The sequence below is a fragment of the Chlamydotis macqueenii genome, chromosome 4 (genome assembly GCF_036417535.1).
Source record: "Chlamydotis macqueenii isolate bChlMac1 chromosome 4, bChlMac1.mat, whole genome shotgun sequence".
NCBI lineage: Eukaryota > Metazoa > Chordata > Aves > Otidiformes > Otididae > Chlamydotis > Chlamydotis macqueenii.
Genome location: NC_141559.1, coordinates 76,600,525 through 76,621,351, shown reverse-complemented (window position 1 = coordinate 76,621,351; position 20,827 = coordinate 76,600,525). Strand labels below are relative to the sequence as shown.

Below are 20,827 nucleotides of genomic sequence, written 5' to 3'. Positions count from 1 at the left end.
GAATACATCATGCTGTGTGAAAATGCAGCATTAGACAAATTGGCTGGAGGAAAAAAAAATATATATATACACATTTAAGAGTTGCCGTTTTCCTGTCTGAGAACCTCTAGGGTCACCACTACCATTGTGAACAGCTCTGACTATGCAAGATACACAGGTCTTCAGGAGGTCAAGGTCTAGATATCTTTGTATATGCACAAACAAGACTTGCAGACCCAGTCCTATCCTCCTTATGGGCTAAAATGACATTCTTTTCCTGAAGAGCAATGGTTTCAGGAAAATTTTCTTGGCAAAAGCTCAAAGAAGCTGGTGCCTAAAGACTAGCCCAGGCATTACCACCAGCCCTGACTAAAACAAGTGGATAGAAATGCCTGCCTCTGCAAGGAATGTGTGTTTCAGACCAGAAAAAGAACAGGGTAGGACAACTTGCACTTGCTGCAGTTTTGCCATTGTGTCACAAGCCTTTTGGTTTAAATTATCATCTCCCATATTGGATTTTTTTTTCCTATTCAAATTTCTCTGTTTCTGTTTATTTCTGTGGTTTTTCCCTCTTTGTTTCTGTCCCCAATTTCTCATTTGCCCTAGATAGACTCCAATACAACCACATTTGAAAGCAGAACATCCACATTATACAGACAAGTCGGACACTCTCACCCTGCCCTAGTTGGAGAAGAGCCCAACATTTTTCATTACAAGATCTTGATTTAGATTTGTCTCCAATGGCTCAAAGGTGTTCAGGCTGAAGTGCTTCCATATCAGGTACTTGCTTTGGGTTGATTGCCTTCATTTGTTAAAAAAAAAAAACAACCCCAAAAACAAAACCCAAAAAACCCCCAAACTAAATCAGTTCAACAGTCTTCATACAAAGATGAGAAAAAAACATAGTTATGTCTTACTCAACTGGGAAAAAACAAAACCAAACCAAACCCCACCAATCATCTAATTAAGGAGCCTTAGCATCTACAGGGACTTTGTCAGGGTACTGCGATTGTCACACAACTAGTGTCACAAATCAGCATTTGTCATTCCTGTAAAATTTCATCCAATTTTGACCTTGCCTTAAGGGCTGGAAAACCACATCAGTTTGTAAACTCTTATTTGAGAGTGGAGACTTCAGCAACTTAACTTTCTAAACATTTCAGATGTGCTGGGCACGCGCCTGCCGTCCCAGCCTGCTGCTGCTGCCCGGATAACCCAAGCACCCCCCAAAGCCCTCTGACAAACCAGCTCTGGATGTGATTGTCCAAACTGAGAGAGGATGGTGGATGCAACTGAGCAGCACGGGGGACAAAACAGCTTGATGGGGATGGGCAGGCATCAGGGATGCTAACAAGCCCAAGGTGAAAAACAGAACTAGATCATCTTGTAATAGTCATATTTAAAAAACCCAGAGTAAACCGCATGTTCTCTAGGCATGGATGTTGCTTTGTTAGTAAGTACAAAGCTATGAAGACATCTGCAAAGCATGCATCCCATTTCTCTTCTGGTGGATCCATGTTGTCAGACAATAAACAAAGTAGTAGGCTGTTAGCTTGCATAGTGAATGACTTTGTTGTGGGACTTAAGATCATGACAATGCTGGTGAAAAAATCTGGAGATTTAGTACGTTTTCATATATTTTTTTCCAGTGGAGTTGCATCACAATGTTTTAAAAATTGTGTTTTAAAGGGAGATGAAAATTGCAAAGTCCTTCAGAATTAGCAAATAGCAGACGCAAGGTTGCCTACAGACTTGTGATTCACTCTCATGCACCTTTTCTGCATTATGCGAGATATTCCATTCACGTAACAACGTGCTCCACTCCATGGGAACGTCTCATTCAGTGCTTGGAAGGAGTGGTTGGGAGGACCAAGCAGGGCCACGCAGCAAAATCAGGTCGTCGTACGCTGGAACGAAGCCTCATCAGCTGCAAAAAAGCAAAAGCTGCAGAGAGTGCAGGGCCATCTCTCTTTTCCAAGACCTCTCTCCTCTTCTGCTTCAGAATTATGAGAATGAATTTGGAGGAATATCTGCTTCCCTGAGATATGAGTAGCCCTGTGTTTTGATGGGCAATCCCATTGCTACCACACACATCACAAATACGGGCTACAACGCTGACCTTCCCCTTGCTGTAGCCATGCGCCACAGCTCTGCCACTTCCAGAAACCCAGACAGTGTCTCAAACCCCCACCTGATGTACAGCAGCTGTAAGACGAAGCAAGAAGAGCAAGGGGTGGGGCAGGCAGGGGGGAGAAGGCAGCTGGGACAGTTGAACATCACTCCAGCCCATAGCTGAGTGCTCTGGGAATACGTTCTCGCCCCACGCCTCTGCAGGGAGGAGTTCAGTCAAGTCTGGTTTGGAAAGTGGGACACAAGTTTCGAGCACCCAACAGAATAGCCTTCACTTTAAATTCACATCATTGCTCACATCAGATGAGCCTACCTGGATCAGGACACTGCAATTCACTGAGACATTGTGAAACATTTAATCTTACGGTTTGTGTTTGGAAGAGTTTAAGAAGTGAAACGCTGCTTTAAGGAAGTTTTAAACTTGTTTCCATAGAGTTCATACAATACTTCCCCAGCTCACATCACCTGCAGCATAGATCTCTACGTCACTTTGCAACAGCAAAAGACCATAGCAGCAGTACCGCCAGGTGGGTCCAAGAAGTTGCAGACATTAAAAGCACCCAGTGATGGTTCTGCTGGCTGGATGGTGGTGGGAGCAGGAACTTGGGTGATGATAATTACACACAAACTCCAAACCAACTGATCTCAAAAGTCACTTTGAAAACACACCAAAATGGGCTGCTAAGTGTATGGCAGCAATGCTCCTCTACAACTGTATTTTGTGTGTGTTAAACAACAAACAAGCTCCACCAAGGGGTCCAAGGACAAGAGCTGTAGCAGCAGGGTCCCAGATCTCAACTGTTGGACGCTGGTCCCTTTATAATACTGAGGAAAAGGCAGATGGAGATGCAATGGAAGTGGCAGCCCACAGCTCCTGGATCAGGTCCTTTGCAGGGTGAGCACACCCAACATGTGGCACCAACCCAGCCAGCTCACCTCTAAGGACAAGGCCTTGAAGGAAACATCCCAGGCAATCTGCTAAGCAGGACTGGGTGATTTCTAGTGAGAGGATGAGCCCTGCTGTGAAAGCCCACAGTGCAAGCACACAGATCTATACCCCAATAGTTTTAAAAATGAAAAAGATCGTATAGTTTTCAAAATAAACACAGTGAACAGATTGAGAAAAATCCTTCTGCCATCTGCCAGCCAGCACCGAGGACTTCCCACCAAACCCGTGTGTTTTCAGGGGTTCTGCAGAGGCCAGCTTTACACCCACAGACAACCAGCATCTTTACCTGCAGTTTGAGAGTAACTGTAAATTCACATGGCATCACTCCACCCAAATGGAGCTGGATACGGACACATATGTATGTCTTTCAGAAAGATGATTTAGCCCAAGCTTACAACACAGGAGCCTATGTTCTAGCAAATGTCAGCTCTCAATAGGACCTACAGATTACAGCTGAACCACGCACTGAGAGCTCCTGCCTCTGCGCCAGAGTGCTTTCCTTGCCACCTGATTCTCAACTCCTCTTCCTCCAGCAGTTATTCACCTTATACCTTTTAGGCTTGCTTGGAGATGCAAGTCGCACAGATCCAAAGGAAAATGGGATGGGAAAGGGCTGAGGGAGGTCAGCCAGCCTTTTCCCCTGCCCCAAAGCAAGGTGAAATGTAGCTCTTGCTCCTGACAGATGTTTGCTCTTAACACATCTCCATTTGTGGAAGAGCTACTACCATCTCCCAGCAAATCTGTCCAGTGATTCCCTATCCTTTTTTTTTTTATATTTGGCCTTAGAAGAAACTATCACTCATCCCAGCTGCAATTTAAGCCCACTTTGCCATATGATTTCCAGCTCAGCTCTTTCAGTGCATCCTCACAAGCACATTTTCCCACATTTTCAAGACATCAGTCATGCCACCCTCCACTAAACTCCCTATTCCTAAGTGCAGCACCTCAAGTTGGGTACTTACAGGGGCTCCTGTGAAGCACAGGATTACCTTGAGTCTCACCAAATACGTGGCCATTTGTCAACCTTAGCTTGAAGCTTTCTTTTCTACCACCAGCAGGACAAAAGGCCAGATCCCTTATCTGAAACAAGGCTAACTAGTTGGCTCCACTCTGAATTTGTGCAGTTGTTTAGCCCTACCTAAATTAAGTGCCCTGCTGAAAAGGATCTTGTCTTTCCTCACCATCTCCTCTCTGTTGCAACAATTTCTACCAGTTGCCAAGACTATTTTGAATTGTAATGCTATCTTATCTTTCACATCTGTCTAGCTTCCTGTTGACTGCAAATTTAATGTGTGTACTACTTTGTTATCCAGGTCGCTAATAAAAATGAAAGATAAGTGACCTATAGCAACTCCCACAGCCCCAAGCAATACGGTCTTCCATTCTGACACCGGGTACAAGATGGAAGGAAACCACTCCCAACAGCTGAGTTGCTTACAGCCTAGCTCAGCCCACTTCCAAACACAATTCAATCCCTGAAACCATGCTTTCCCTTTTTGCAAACCTCTTTCTGAACTTGCCCAACAGCCACTACAGATTTTATCCTATAACCAAGTGCAACGAAGGTGCCAAATTCATCATCTGCAAACTTCTTTTGGAGTACGACTTCAGATCTTGCGGGGGATGCAAAGCCAAAGTCTGCCCCATCCTGAAGAAGGTTTTAACCAGTAATTCCTTTTACTCTTGGTTCTCAGGAGGCATTACATTCATGTTTCTAGACAAAGCGCACAGATGCTTTGCAGCAGATTTCTTCATTTGCCAGTGCTACTGCACAGCTGTTCAACTACTTATTTTCCTGTCACCCACTAATAAGAGCCTAAACTAGATAATTACTACTTCCTACTTTCACAGAACTTGTTCTTCAGTATCTAAACCCCCCTCTTTTTGTTTACCTCCATGAAAGGGCTATTTAGAGTTTTAACAGCTGGCTTACCAGGAGACCAAGTCCTGTGTTACCATAACCAAATGTATCCGTACCTTCACTCGGGAAACTCCTTCCTCCCCTAAGCACGTGGATAGGAACACGGCTTCGTGTTTACTGAAAACAGTGCACCTACAGAAGGAACTGCAGAACCTTGCTGTTGAGGCTGGAGTCAATTCACTGAGATCACAGCTAGACCATATATCAGAGCTAAAATAAATACTAGCTTGTTTTCTACTCTTGGCTTTCCTTTATCACTGTCTTATTAATAGCTTCAGTTCCTGTTAATGTTTTTTTTTCCTTGACAAAGCACATCTTACCTCCTTTTATTCATGCCCTCTGAGGTATTTTCTTCTTTTACTTCTTCCAGGAGCCTGTCTTCCTTGGGGGCAGAAGAGCCAAATGGATTGCCACATTAGCTTTCTCATTCCATACCATTACACTTTTAACTACAGTGCTTTCAAATAGGTAAATTAGCTTTTAAGTGATCCCAGTTGTACTATTGGCCTTTGCTACAATCCCACATTAAAGCTGATTCAATTTTACTTACCTCTATTGCTCAGTTAAGAAGAATACACAAGGAGAAGCATAGCTCTGCAACTACTAATTGCAGCCCAGGAGGGAGCTGGGCTGTTCCATTACCCACGATGATGACGGATCACCACACTACAGCCCATTTCCCATGTATCCAGGAGGGGAATTTGGCTGTACCTCACTTGCTACCTCTTGTAGTAGCTGTTTCTCAAGGAAGTAGCAAGAACACTAATCCTTAATTGCATAAGATCATCTCAAATAGCTTTGTGCATGTGTATGCCACCATCTGTACGCTCTGTGCTACACCAGAGCAAATATCTGCGGGGTGAGATGCACACAATTAACAGGAGCTTCTGAAGGAACTGAAGCCTTTGCTCCAGGAGCAACTCCTTTATTTACTCATCTAGAAAAAGGAGAATGATTTTTGTCAGTGAGCAGCTTCACTGTCTCCCACACAATATATATTAACATACCAAGAACCCAACAAGTCTTTTCAGCGTTCTTGCACCTCACTACGCACGTATACCAGTATCACAGATCATTGCCACTCATAGTTGCATATGTAGTAGGAGCCATAAAAGCAGGAAAAAAAGTTCAGAGCTTCTTCCAGGCAACTCAAATTTAAAGTTTTATAGAGATATTGAGTTATGTAAGCTGGTTCAGTCAAAGGCCATTTCTCTATACAATCAGAAGCTGATGCTAATCACAAGGCTGGGGCCTGTGTCATACTTTGCCACAGCCTTTGTCAGATGCCAAGACATGTATTTCTTATTTCAAACACATTCCATTATCTGACTTTAAAATACGTTGCTATATTTTAGTGTTATGGCACAAGTTACCACAGGAGTCAGCTCACTGTGTTAAGCAGACACAATGCACGGCAATGACATAGTCTAAGCTTCCCCATTTCTAACCAATTTAAAAGCATTTCCAGATTAATTTCCCCCTTGTTCAGGAAAATCCTTGTTGTAGCTGAACTAACAAAATAAGCCTGTGTTGCAATAGCCTGCAATGAATGCAGTATTATATTTGAGACGATTACAGTGTACAGTCAGTAAGACACACTTTTGGGATCCAGTCCGAGTTATTCTTCAACTCCCCAGACTAACTTGACTTCACTTTCCTTTCAGATGACTAGAAATCTGCCCTTCCCCTCCACCCAATTCAGCAGAGCAGTACCAAATTACAGAATCTGCCATACACTACCCATTTTCCACTAGTAAAATTCATAAGCAGACACAAATGCAAAGCAAAATGTCATTTTATTTAATTCAAGGACTATTTTCCTTCTAGTATTGCTGAAGGGATCACCTCCTGGGGAATTGATCATTACAAAGTCCCTGTCTAAAAGTTCAAGTGCTCTTGTTGTACATTCTTTTGAACCACAGAAAACATAATGACCAAGTAGGTGGGCAGCTACTTGCAGTTTTACCCCACCTAAATTAGCATTGCTTCAGGCTAGAAAACAATTCAAGTAGTAAAATCATGGAAAATGTTAACCTTTAAGGTCACTACCATATTTTGATCAAAAAGTCCTGAATGTATGAAAAGAACATTTGTACATGTTATGAAGTTTTTTTTTTTTTTTACCCAGACACTGTCAAAGATGGCAGTTAAGTATTTTGGACCAGTTGTCAACCAGATACTTGAGAGTTCTGTCTGAAGGTTTATTACCAGTTTTGTTATGCAATTCACTTTTCACATTAAGCTCTTTAACAAAAGCAACATATACCCTCACCAGAATCACTGTAGACAGATTTAGTTTTATAGAATGCCCTTCTGAAAATTCATTTCAAAATAGAGATGCTTTTTCTCCAGAACTGTAAAAGCCATAAAAATGCAAAATATCTGTTAGGAAATTTTTAATCAAAATTATTCCTTAATGTTCAAAATAACATTTAACCTCCTACTTTTTTTTGTTGTCATCCACATATTGATCAATAGACTAAACAGGTAACAATGGTTCATGTGTTTCCCTCACCTGAAACATTTCTTCTAACACAGGCCCAAGATAGGCAATACAGAGATTCAGGGACATGGATTATGCATGGCAAAGGTAATCCTCTATCATTTTATTTTAGAACAACTCTGATTCTAGCACACAACTTTGAGTCTCAGTTGTTTTCAATCTGCTCTAGGTCCAAGTCCCCGCAGTCTAGAGGAAAGATGCCTTCTTCGGTGCTCTCACAATCACTTGTGTCCTCATCGCTTTCACATACTGCAGCTGCTTTCTTATAATCCCTTGTTTTGAAGCTGCCTTGGCATGACCCATGATGCCTTACTTCATCCAGTTGTTCTTTCATCGGACTGGAACCAGGGGTGATGATGTTCATAAGATCATTTGAGTCACATGGGGATGACACAATTGTCTTCATTTGTGTGTCATCATCATCATCTTCATAGTCAAGGGAGCAAAGACTTTTGGAATTTTTTAAAGTCTGCAATTAAAAAAGCATATTAATATATTAACCATGACTGTATACAAGGAGCAGAATAAATTCCTTAAATTCTTGAATGGATTGAGAGTGTGTACTCAAAAGTAAAGTGCCACATATGCTTAAGGTAATCCTGGAAACAATGAGGGGCATGAACACAGAATGGTATTTATTTACTACGCAACCTGGTTTTGCCTATGTAGATTCCCATTAGTGAGAAAAACTACCCATCCCCCTTTTTTTTTTTTGTGAAACGATTCAAAAACCTAGCTGTAGTCAACTAAATAAGGAACAACAGATGCTTATTTTGATGTATTAGCTTTCTGGCAAATCCAGAGCACAACATTTGGTAACATCAGCATTTAGGTCAGACAGCTGCACTGCAGCCTGGTCAACAATGAACTTCTCCAAGTTCCCAAGCGTGCAGACAATGAGCCTGTGGGCTTCACCTCAGAGACAGCGAGAGTCTGCAAGGCAAATGGCACATTTGGGTAACCTCAGAACAGTAGAGAAACAAGCTCCTAGAAGTGTCTTAGTCCAGAGTTGGCTTAGTTTGTCTTACATTTGGGTACCATTTGCAGAACAGTTAAGGAATTTGAGAACTCAGTTTATGAAGAGTATATTAAAAACAGAGGGGCATTCACTTTTATTGAAATAAAGAAAAAAAAACAACACCAAAACCTCGATAAATGCGCTCTGTCCCTCCGATAAAGGAATAAAATGCCTAAGGTCCTCATGTAACTGTAAGGGATCCTTAACGAGAATCCAAGAGCAGCATTTGAGGAAAACAGAGGTGTACAGACAGCAGAAGTTAGATTTTAATAAGTGAGAAACTTCTAAATTCTGCCTCAAACAAGCACGCAGTGGGAGGAGGGTGAAATGGTCAGGGCTCTTTTCAGAAATGGTTAAGACCCAGGAGAGTAAAGCTGCGGTGGCTTTCAGTATCTTACTGGTTAAGTGCCTCCAGCCTCACATACGCATGGCAATTGTTTTATTACTAGCAGATCCACAGGGAGCACCACCAACTTTCACACCCATTTTCAACTTCCTCCCTCAATTTGTCATTTCTTAAATATTCTACATTTGTTGACATATTCAGACAAAAGAGGAACATTGCAACATTTCTGTTACGCTATACTCCAGATGCTCTTCCAGAGCACCGGATAATCTTTCTACTTCACCACTGCACATCAGCAGCCACATGAGCAGCTTACCAGTACCTTTGGGTGGTTTTTAAACAAAACTTCACAAACTCTGAAGAAAACTTTTGTGTCTTACAATCTAAGTTAGATTATTAGTTAACAAGCCATAGGTTTCAAGCCAGAAGGAGCTATAAGGGATAATCTGGTTTGTCTGGACAGACACAAGCAAGACCTAATTTAGGAGTTGATTTATGCAACTCTAAGACCTGCACCCAAAGATCAACTTTCAGAAAAAAGTGACTGTTGACCACAGTTCTGTCAGGAGGAATTCACCAAAGTCTGTCAGCAATGGTTAAAACCCACATGCAATTTTGCACGACTAGCATTCAACAAAATTGATAACCATGCATAATCAGAAAGCTTTCTATTTCCAAATTTCACTCCCCTGTGAAAACAGTTTTGGTATAAAATACCTTCCTGTTTTCAAAACATTTCTATATAGCTCACAGCTTATTGAAGTACAAACATTTGAGTTTCTTTTTATGACTAAGAGGTGTGAATTTCTTGTATTTACTTAAAAACAAAAACTATGTTTTTGAAGCAGAAAGTGTTAAGGGATATTTTAATCCTAATTCTATCTCATCGCTTTGAAAAAGAACATCTCTTGTATTGTATCTCCCTATAGTGGACAATATTTTCAGTTCTTTAAATCTGATACTAGGCACTGGGAAGGAAAGGGATCAAATAAAGGAAAGCTCTGAAAGTTCTGCTTTCAGTGTTTTAGAAAGGAATTCCCAAGTTCCCCTTCAAAATATCTTTTATTCAATTTACTGCTAGAAATTAATCCAACCACACAGCTGTCTCTCTAGAAGATTTGTGTACATAAATGGAAAATTGCCTGTTAGCCGTGCTGTGCTGAAACCACTTGAATGGGAACTTCTAGCCGGTTTCCACACAACAGCAAGTGCATTCAACTGGTTCTTTGTTCACTCACTTGTCACAACCGCACCAAACTAAAAATAGGTGGATTTATTATCTCGCAGCACAATCCCGCTTTTTTCACAAAGCAAAAAGGTAGAAATTGCAATGCATTCAAGTCCTCTGAACTGCGGCTTTACACGTTACACTGGTACAGTACCACACCTTTCACGCACAATTGTGCTCAGTGGGGAGCCTGCGAGTACTCGCTCAATGGTCCTGGTTTCATGAAGGATGCTGGACTAACAGGACAAAAGAGTCCACAGTTGGCAATGGATAGAACTCAATCAGCTAAAAGTATTCTTTTGTGTGATGGGAAAAAAAAAGAAAAAAAGAAACTCAGAGTTTTAAAAGAAGTGAGGCGATAAAATGTCTGAATATTAAGAAAAAAAAAAACTTTGTACCAAAAACAATGGTGGAGAAGGAAATAAAAGAAATCTCTCTAGACCCTTGCCATACAAAGCAAACAAGAAAGGCCCAGAGTAGCTTGAAAGGAAGCTAATGTCTGTACTCTTTACTAAACCTCCAGAAACCCATAATACTTTCCAAATATAAAAAGCAATAAAAAGGTTGTTTTTGTTTTACTAACAAAACTAGAGCATTTGCTACAGTAGTCAAGGGAAAAATAAGTCATTGATGCACATGAAAACCTAGCGCATAATGGGAGCAGCGGTTCTCATGCTTCTTCCCCATGCCCCCACCATACACCAAGTCCACCCATCTCCCCCCTCCAGTTTTGAATGGGGGTGGTGGATACAGCTGCTCTGAAGAGGTGCAGCTGCAGCAGCTGGTGCAGAGCAAGGAGCAGAGGAAGCCTGAAACCACCAGAAGCCCTAAGCCCATCCTACTGCATCTCAGCAGTAGTCATCACGACAGGATGGCTGCTCCCTGAAACCACAGGCTGAGGAAGAGAGGGAATTCAGACTAGTTAGACCAGTTATCTGGCTTGCTTTCTGTCCCATCCTGAGACTTTTGCCTATGACTGCGCAACACAAGAGATGCTGGTTTAAGAGATACTGGCACTTCGAGTTTCTTGACTGTGAAGGTCTCTACCAGGGATACGAAAGATGTGAGCGATGCAGTGGTCCTCGTGATCCTGGAATTTCAGCAACCAATCCAAGCGTAAAACACTGAAGATGCAGCAACACATGGCTTTTTCTGTTGCTTCCCTGTACATAGGCAGTCGATGGAGATGGGGAAGGAGCTAGTGAGATGGGCTTCACAGGTCCTTTCTTCACTTCCTGGACTTACGCTTCCTACAGATTAGTCAGACTGGCTCAAAACCAAATGCCTTTACCGATTGCGATTCATACCACAGTTCAGTTTTAGATCAGAAGCACCACACACAGCATGATGTGTTGGTGTCTCAGGCACTAACCTGTCCCCAGAAAGTTTAGCTTCAGCAAGAACAAAGTTCAAATGAAATTCATTACACTGAGGAGATTTCATTTAATGAAGCTAACAGGTAGACTTAAGGAAGGATTTTGAATTGTAAGAACAAACTGTCATAAAACCACTGGTCCTAAGCAGCTCACTGAAGCTGGAAACTGCCTTCTGCACACACTGTCACCTGACCGACATCACATCCTACCACAAACAGATGTGAACAGTGTCCCTCCATGTAAACTGAATTTTCACTTCATGCATCTACTTACTTGCATTAAAATCATTACCTGTGACAATTCCAGTTGGAGACACGTGTAGCATTTATTGTAAGTAATTAGAAAAGTCAACTGGTTGCATAGATTGAAAAATATCCCATGATAGGCCCAATGCCTGCATCTTCTACTGCGCGTAAAGTGAAAAACAGTAAGAGAAACGCTGTGCTTATGTAACAAACTATTGACCTTTCTGCAGAGTAAAGCTCTTGATGTTTGACTCCCTTTTTCTGAATAGCACTGAGCATTTTGTGAACACTTCAGCGTTCACAGATGACTTCAGCTTTGAGAAGCTTGCAGTTGAGAAAGAATACTGCTTCATCACTATGAAGTACACTGACAGGAGGAAAACAACACAGTATATATAACGTTATATGCCTGAGGCTTGCTAATACACTCCAAAAGTTAAAAAACAAAGTTGACTTAGAAAGAATTTCTCCCTGCTCAAATGAGAAATCAAAGGTGTAGAAACATATTAAATTTTTAAATTCATGTGCCTGAAATATACATTTCAGGTCAAAAAAATCACAGATTTTTAAACTATGCTTTTGAAATAAACCAGAAGACAAAACTTTTGTTTTCTTGTATTGAGCTACAAACCAAGTAGTTAACAAAAACATTTATATATTCTGTGGAAACATAACCAAGTCTCTAGAGAATTCCTGACACTTTCACATGCAAAATCTAATCTCTGATCAAATTCACTCTGGGAACTAAACACGCTGTTCGCTTTTTCTAGCTCTGCAGTTATTCCTCGTTTTCCTGGACATTTGACACGTACTTTCAGATTTTAAAATTGCAACGCTTATTTCACCATCTATACCTAGGAAGCTGAAAAGATATGGAACACTGGATATGAATGAGAGAGCAAACAACCTCTACCATTTCTAGGATAATAATTCCTTACATCAGAGAGAAAATTATTGCTGCAGTTCTTGTAGTCAAACAAGGTAAATTCTATTTGCAAAGCCAAAGACCTAGTTAAAAATCAATACAAGCTGACGCACAGGAATATGGCTACGCTTGAAATGAAAGTTGTTCACTACTTTGTCTCTGCTGTATCTTCAAAGGTTATTTTAATTTTTTAGATGTAGGTGTCCAGGAAGAGAAGTAAACTGACATCAGCTCATTTCACTTCAGATGCTGAACAGCATCACGCAGTAACAGGCTTTCATCTTCCACTAGCCAGACTGTTCTAGATTTAAGCATGCAGTTTGCTGGTGTAGTCTACCATGAAAGTTGATCTATTTATTGGCCTAGATTTTTATGTTTATATTCTAAATTGTGCCACAGTATCTTTATAAGTTTTGTTTATGAGCTGTAAGAACTTGTGATTTAACTTGGCTTTTTACTTAGCCCTAGTAGGTGAAAAAAATGCTATGGCTTAATGAAATAGAAATTTTTAAGTGAAAATCTGAATTTGCCTAATTATATTAACGTGTGCAAGAACACAAGAGGCTGTTTATCACATGAGATAACTGACCAAAACCATTGGAATAGTTAAAGTCTACAGATGAGAAAAATAAAAAGCACGAAGACTGGGGGGGAATGGGGGTCCAGTTGTCTGCACCACTGCAGTCACTGGTCACTCGCACTGGTGGGAAGATTTTGGGAACTCATGCACTGCAGTCTTCAGACCGGTACAGCAGCCTATTCTTTTAGCTAGGAATAACTTTGTAGGACCCAAGTAAAATCACTGCTATCCTAATAGTCACGTGTGAAGTCACAGGCATGGCAGACCCCAAACACAACACATTAAGTTCAACCTGAACACCTGCTTCTCCCCCAACCCCAAATTCAGACGTAAAAATTAGTCATGATAGGCACTCCACACAGAACATTAAATTTCACTCAAACTAAATATCCTCTCCACATCTTCTCCTTGTAGCTGTTTGCACAGATCATCCAAACAACCAAGGAGGAAAAATCCACAGCCCCACTCAGAGCTATTCGCTCAGCCCCCATGTGCTTAGTGCACACATGTGCCCCATTAAGTTCCAACATTAAGTAACATCAGAAACCAAGGAATTTAAGAAGATTAAAGAAAAGTTTGTCAGTCTAACAGTGAATTTAAGCAGACATAACACTACTGCCTTTTTTATTCATTCCTTTCTAAATTAAATTTTGGTTGGATAGGGGCAGTCTAGTGCAGGAAACTCAGGTGCTGGGCTTTAGCAGCTTCTACAAGTCCAGGACCATTCATCACACGGGTTACTTTTTTTTGTTTGTTTGTTTTTAAAGACAAATTGGAAGCTAAGTGAGTTAATGCACTACTTCACGTAATACAGACAAGACGACGATTCAACACCAACATGAAGAGGGTGAACATATATAGCAGTTTTCCCGCCATATAAAACCCAGGCCAACATTCAACTGCATTTTTGAAAGTTTACAGTATGGAATTTTAATTAAGAAGAAGTTGGCATCTTACATTTTCTAATTCAGTGGATTTGTGAACTGCAACCTTTTACCTCTCCTGTTTGAGTAAGTATAAATCATGTAAGCTTTTATTACAAGAATGTGGAACTACATTCTACAAACATGAGGCCTACCTATTTCACCTGCATGTAATTAAGTAGAAAAAGTTCCAACTGTTCTTAGTACTAGTCCAGCAAGCATAAATACCTACAGATGCTATGAATTATTCCATCAACTAAAACAGAAGAGGCTCACATTAGATTTAACTGTTCTGAATACGATAATCAATATAGTATCAAACAAAGTGGAACATAATGACATTTGCTTTGTTCAGCTGAACAATACAGTCCAAGACTTTGGCCAGGAGAGAGACAATTAAGCCAAACAAGACAACTGCTAGATACAGCAGCAGTATTCATCTGAAATGCACTGATGCATTAGAACAGAGGCTTCCCCAAAGAAAAGAAGAAAGAAAAAAAAAAAAAAAAAGACTTGAAAAGGCACTGAAATAGCAGGATAAGTGCCCTGGAAAATGGGTTCTAGCTCTGTTCTTGCTTAGGCAGCAGCTGGGGTCTCTTGCAGGACCAAAGCAATTGCTCTGCCTTTAGGGAAAACAACTGTCTTTGCACACCTTCATCAAGTTATTTTCCTACTCCCTGCTTGGCCCTGAGCACATCTCTAATATGGACAGTGGATTTATCCACCTTACGGATCAGCTGAAGAGGTGGACAATGCGGAACTGGGCCTCTGTTGTGCTTGAGCCACACAAGCTTGAGAGTCTTCAGTCCAGCAAATTCACCTCAGCCAACTGCATTAATAACTTATGAACAAACATCCGCACCATTTGTGTGCATACAGGGATGATGGACACATCTGGTTTTGTAGTAGAAGGGCATAGAGGGAAACAACGTAAGCATGTGCTCTCTCCCAACATAAGTGATTCATCTTTTGCCAGAACTGTTCCATCTTTTCCGATTCAAGAACTTTTACCTTCCCTTTCAGAAAAGAAACACAGGCTCTGCAAACAAGAAACAACTTAAAGCACATACTACCATCTTCATTAATAATACGATGAAGTAATTTTATAGAGACTTTGTTTAAATGTCTAATTCATACAGACTTCAGAAAGATGCATCTAGTTTTCTGTATTTTAAACTGGGAAATATGGAAGCATGCTTACATCATTAACATGAGCTACACATACAACTGTTCACATAGACGTACACGAACATACTTCACAGCTGCTCAAAATGAGCAGTACAAGAAAACTGTTTGACAAGAGTAGGAGTGCTTGCGGTATCATCTCTCAGCATTCAAGATCAAAAAACAAGGACCACCCTGGGAAGCCAAAGCCTTTTAACGTATTACTCCTCCAACAGAAGAATTAACAGACTTGCACACTGCAATCAACTCCAAAACAACATAAACAAAAAAGTCATCTCCAAATCCAAGAGTTTTACTAGGTTTCTAGACTTCCAACTAGATGCATTCAAACAAGAGGAGAAAAAGCTGTAGCTGTGCTTCCACAAAACTCCTAATAATGAGGCACGTTTTGAAGTTCACTTTACCATGCCAAACTCTTCTCAAGTAACAGGGTTTAAGCTGACTGATTATGCATTAGAGTAACACAGGACAGGATTTGACCTTTGTGGCTTCAAAACATGACCATGTTGGCTTCATTTCCTGCCATTTATGTGTCATCTATTTTTATAGAGAACTTCTATTCCTGAGCAGTTTCGCCAAGGTCTTATTCCTTCATGGCTTTGCTATGAGCTGCAAACAGTTACTTTCACAACTGAATCACATACGCGCTGATTTCTGCAGAGTACACCCATGTACCAACTTGTCTTCAAATTCTAGCATGTTCATTTTTTTTTTTCTTTTATCCTCAGGACAAATATTTCAGTTGATATGATGGGTCAAATTTTAAGAAGTTAGAAGTAAACTCCGAGTCCTGATTCCAAGGCTGCCCTCATTAGTTACTGACAGATGTCAGCCTCACCTATATTATTGGGTTATGCTGGCACTCCATCATAACCAGCGTTTTAAGGGATTCTATAATTGGGCCATAAAGTTCACTTCTGCCAGGGAAGGGGGATGGGAGAGAAAGGGAAACACGACCTCAGCTTGGGAACAGTTCCCCCTTCTTCGGACCAATTTTCCACTACAGAAATACTTGTCCGAAACAAAGCCTTAAGATCTGGTTATACAAGTGCACGCAGGCACACATGGGTATATACACATGCAGACAGAGTACAAGTGCTGTCACAAATCTTTCGCTCAACTCGATGTAAAAACCACAATTTAACAATAAATTCTTGTAGAAGCATTAATTCAGACTGTAGGTGGACTCTTGCCACTAATTATTTCCAGAGACAAGTTGAACACAACACATTTGTTTAGAAAGAACAGAATTAGCACTGTTCACCTTCAATCTCCTTCTCTCTCCACTGCATTTTTCTAGGTTATATCTGATTTTGCACTCTTTTGAACATTTCTGGAACTATGTGGCTCAGGAAGTGTTCCTGACATCAAGCGGCAAGCCTGCTATATGTTTTTAATATTGAATCAACTTGTGCTAAAACTTCTGTTTGATAAATACAATTTGGACAAGTTTGTTTATTGGTTCAAATACCAAAGCTGACAACACTTCAGCAGTTGACGCTCAGTATATTTTTTTTTTTCAAGTTAAGTCAGGAAACCACATATGTGGTCCTTTATCCTTCAGCTGCACTGAAAAACACCAATACATGTTTTAAAATACATCATACAGAGTCAGAAGAGAAGCAAAGTACATGCAACTTTTTGTAAGACAGAGTCAGCATTTAAAATCCTGAAGCACTGTGGTAACACTAAAACTGAGCTCAACTTCTCACTGCATGACCAACTTCATTTTTCCTCTGTTTTGTAATAAAATCAGTTTGCATGAAAAAGTTGTGACATTCAAAAGCTATACATTCAAGTACTAGACACACTTTTTTTGAAGACTCAAATTTGTTTATACTCCCACAAATTGTAAGCTTCCTAGCATACCATGAAAGCCTTTTAAGTTTTAGTCACATAATGAAAACTGAAATCAGGAAACTCATCAGAAGTCTCATTTACTTAAAATTCAATTTCTGGTAATACTTAAGTTTTATTGCAGAAGCACGTCTCATCGTCAGCATGTAAAGAACTGAGAACTTTCAAGTATACAAACAGATCAGCTATTTGATTATCTGCAGCTAACCTTACACTAAACCATCACCTCCTAGATCACTTATGCAGAAAACATCTGCTTATAACTGTACTCCATTAAAAGTTGCATCTAACAGCAACTTAAGAAAACCCACACAAACTTCTCTTCAGTTTGTATATACTTCAAAAAGAGCACAAAAACAAGTCAGTGTTTCCCATCCTAATGGAAGAACAAATTGACATCACTAATTGATGCAGATAAATCCAAATCAGTTCATTTTCACATGCTGGAGACATCTGTTTTGCTTTTATCACACCTATGTACCAGTATATACATGCAGGAGGAACTGATCTACGCAATGCAAGACTAACAAAAGACAAACCGACAGTTAAACTTAAGACTTTCCAAGTGATTTTAATAAACCTCTCTGCAGAGAAAAATCTCAGATGGATCCATTTGGTTTGGGTCTCTTTCAGAAAATGACGTATCAAGTCAGAGTGACTGTCAAAAAGCAAAGGAAGTTTCACAACAGATAATACGCAGAGTATGGAAGACCAAAGCCTACTTTCAGAATTAAAAAGAGTCCTTCCATTCTGGTACTACAAAGATGCACTCATCTATGAATTCGATTAACACGTTATTACAAGAATACTAAGTATTGAAACAAACTTCTCTCCTCAAATTACCCTGCGTTGAAGTCAAAGCGGTATAACTAATTTTCTAATAATTTTTTTAAAGAATTACATCGGGATTTCATTTTTTGGCAAGAAATCTGGAAAAAGTGCCCATATCAATGATGAAACACTCCTCAACTCTTCTGCTAGCCATCATCTCTTGTAATTTAGAGCAAGGGGAAAAAAAACCCAAAACCTAATCCCCTGCCACCTGCCAAAACCCAGATGGTAAAACCTGAGAAAAGTGTTCTCACCTATCTTTAAACCCTCTGGTGCAGCTTAAGCACATTAACTCTAAGTACCCCATACATAACACCGAACCATAGCTCTTAACTCAATATTCTATTGTATTCCAAACAACATCACCAATAATTTTTTGCATAATCCAATTTTATGACAGGCTAAGTAATAATTAAAAAAAAAGTATCCACAGCTGGCTGAAACCTGGCTTGTGAGTTAACAGACAGCCCCTTTTCTCATAATGTCAGACACAGCTGGTCTGGTACTCATTAGCTCCTACAACAACGAAAGCTTGCTTGTACCTACAGGAACTCGCCAGGAAGGAAAAGCAAACCTGCAGCAGATATTAAGCTGCCTCCTCCTCTTATTAGCACACTGCTAACAGAAAAGCACTACATGCTTACAAAGCCAGGCTCAGGTATGACAAAGCAACACTGCTGAACAGCTCTGAGAAGCTCCAGCTATTTGCGAGAGATTTGTCACAGAACAAAAGCAAAAGAGAACAGGGAAAGACTGTCCTTAATGAGATTTCCTTTCCTTCCCTATCCTCCCAGCTTCGCTCCCTCGCTGTCAGAGCGCAGGGAACCGCCAGCACAAGGCCTCACTCCACTAATGCCATTTCAGGCCTAGCTTCACATTGTGACCCGCACGCTGCTGATGCAAAGAAAGCAAAACACCAGATGCTCGCTGCGCCCGCTACCTCAGCAGCGTTTCAATCACTACTCCAAAAAACTTCCAGGCATCCATTCAAAACCAATACCCCCAGCCCGGTCTGTCCTGTCACAGGACAAAGTGTTGGCTTGTCTTCAGCTCACTTTTGATGCTTGCCTATCATCTCTCAGCCCAGCCTACTCCTATCTCCTTTCCTTCTTCCCAAGCCTGCTGGAATTTGAACTTTAAATGGACGCCCTCCATGGCAACAATAGACAAAAAAGAAGCCTTTGATTGTTCATGCGTTTCGGAAAAGAAAGGAGATTCATCCTGGCTGTGACCTAGCAGGAACTCATCAAGCACGGCTCCCCTTCCATTGCAATGGGATGCCTTCGCCTCTAGCTACTCATTCAAACTCCCTGCATCTATGTTTCCATTCAAAAGAGGATGAATTTTTCAGGTTTCCCCTGTTAAGGAATTAAAAGTTGATCCTATGAATGAAGGGCAACACCAGGCTTGGAAAGCTGCCAGAAGGTTCTGTAACACTCAGCAGTTTGGAGTTAATTCAATACTTATTGATATCTAGCAGGATTTACAGTTGCATTATTTATAAGGGGGGAAAAAAATCCCAGAGCCATATTTAGACCTTGGTAATAAACTATTTTTAGCACCATCTGTTTTTCTAGTTTGCTCCCTTGTTTAGGCAAGAACATACTTTTACCCAGCTCCTTGTCCATTTAAAAGAATCCACAGAGCCGAAACCAAAGCCCAAGTAACCGTCACACTGAATATTTACTGTGCGGCAATCCTCCTAATCATGTTTTGGAAACAAAAATTGCTGACTAAGGACAGTTTTGGGCTGATACAACAGTGTACGTTGTCTTCAGTTACAAAACCAAACAGATTTTTTTTTTCAATGCAAGGGGCAATGCATTTCACACAAAGAAGGTTACTATCTGGAAAGAAATAACCCATCATTAACTGCATTAAGCCATCTGAAAAAAAGTGTTCACACTCCTGGCAGTGCTTTTCTTGGCAATAGTTGCCAAGTTTCACCCTCATTAAACCCACAGACATTTTGCCACAAGTACATTCTGCCAGGCCAGGCTGCTGATAGATGGGCAGACGCAAAGCACGAGCAGCTGCTGCAGGCACCTTGCCTCCACGAGATGAGGTGCTTCAAGCTGCAGCTGCCACCCAGTCAAAAGCTCCCCCAAACCTCAAATTACCTCTTCAAGCTTGCATTTACATTCTGCTTTTAGAGTGGGACACAACACTGGTGGCCTCCGCAGCATGACAAGAGGGATAGAGTGAAGGGGTCGCACCGGCTCCTTGAATTCCGAGTGAAGCAACGCTTTGGGTGCTTGCATATTGATTAAGTTCTCAGAAACGCACTCGATAACAGCAATATATTTATCTTACCCTCCTAACTCAGTAAAGTTTCCTTTTTACCCAAAACAGTAGCACAAATATTTGAAAACTTTACAGTCAATTGTGTCAGATTAAGAAGTTTTACTTTAGAGCAAGACAGAAAACTAATCTAAAATATGAGCTCACGGAGTTCTTCCCCTTTTCAAAGGGCAGCAGTAAGAGTTGCAAGCGGGTTTACTAGGGCTTGTGGTATAAGTCAAGCATTCCTGGGAAGTAGACGATATGCAGCAAAAACCAAGAATAAACCCCAGCATACAGCACATGGGTTAAAATTAAATTCTACAAATGCGTAACAGAAACATACAGCCATTCCTGAAGATTTTAAAACTGTCAAGCAACCAATATTATTAATACAACATTATTTTGGCACTGGCATTATGCATGAGAAGTTTGCAATGCAGAGGAACTAGCAGCCCTTGGGATGCCTCCTTCCACTCTACCACTTTTTTCAGTGGGGAAAAAAAAACAGGGCACAGCACTTCTAACAGCAAGTACAACTGCCAGGTAGA

At 40.7% G+C, this 20,827-nt stretch overlaps 1 protein-coding gene across 3 annotated transcripts in view; it reads right to left on the bottom strand.

The window, feature by feature from the left end:
• Positions 1-6,756: 6,756 nt before the first annotated feature.
• FAM53A (family with sequence similarity 53 member A) overlaps positions 6,757-20,827 on the bottom strand; it is a 67,788-nt gene continuing 53,717 nt past the window's right edge. For all 3 annotated transcript variants that reach the window (XM_086747595.1, XM_086747597.1, XM_086747596.1), the window contains exon 5: positions 6,757-7,951. In XM_086747595.1, coding sequence (XP_086603721.1) covers positions 7,628-7,951 — 324 coding nt within the window. In that variant the 3' untranslated portion in view covers positions 6,757-7,627. The remainder of the gene's footprint in view (positions 7,952-20,827) is intronic.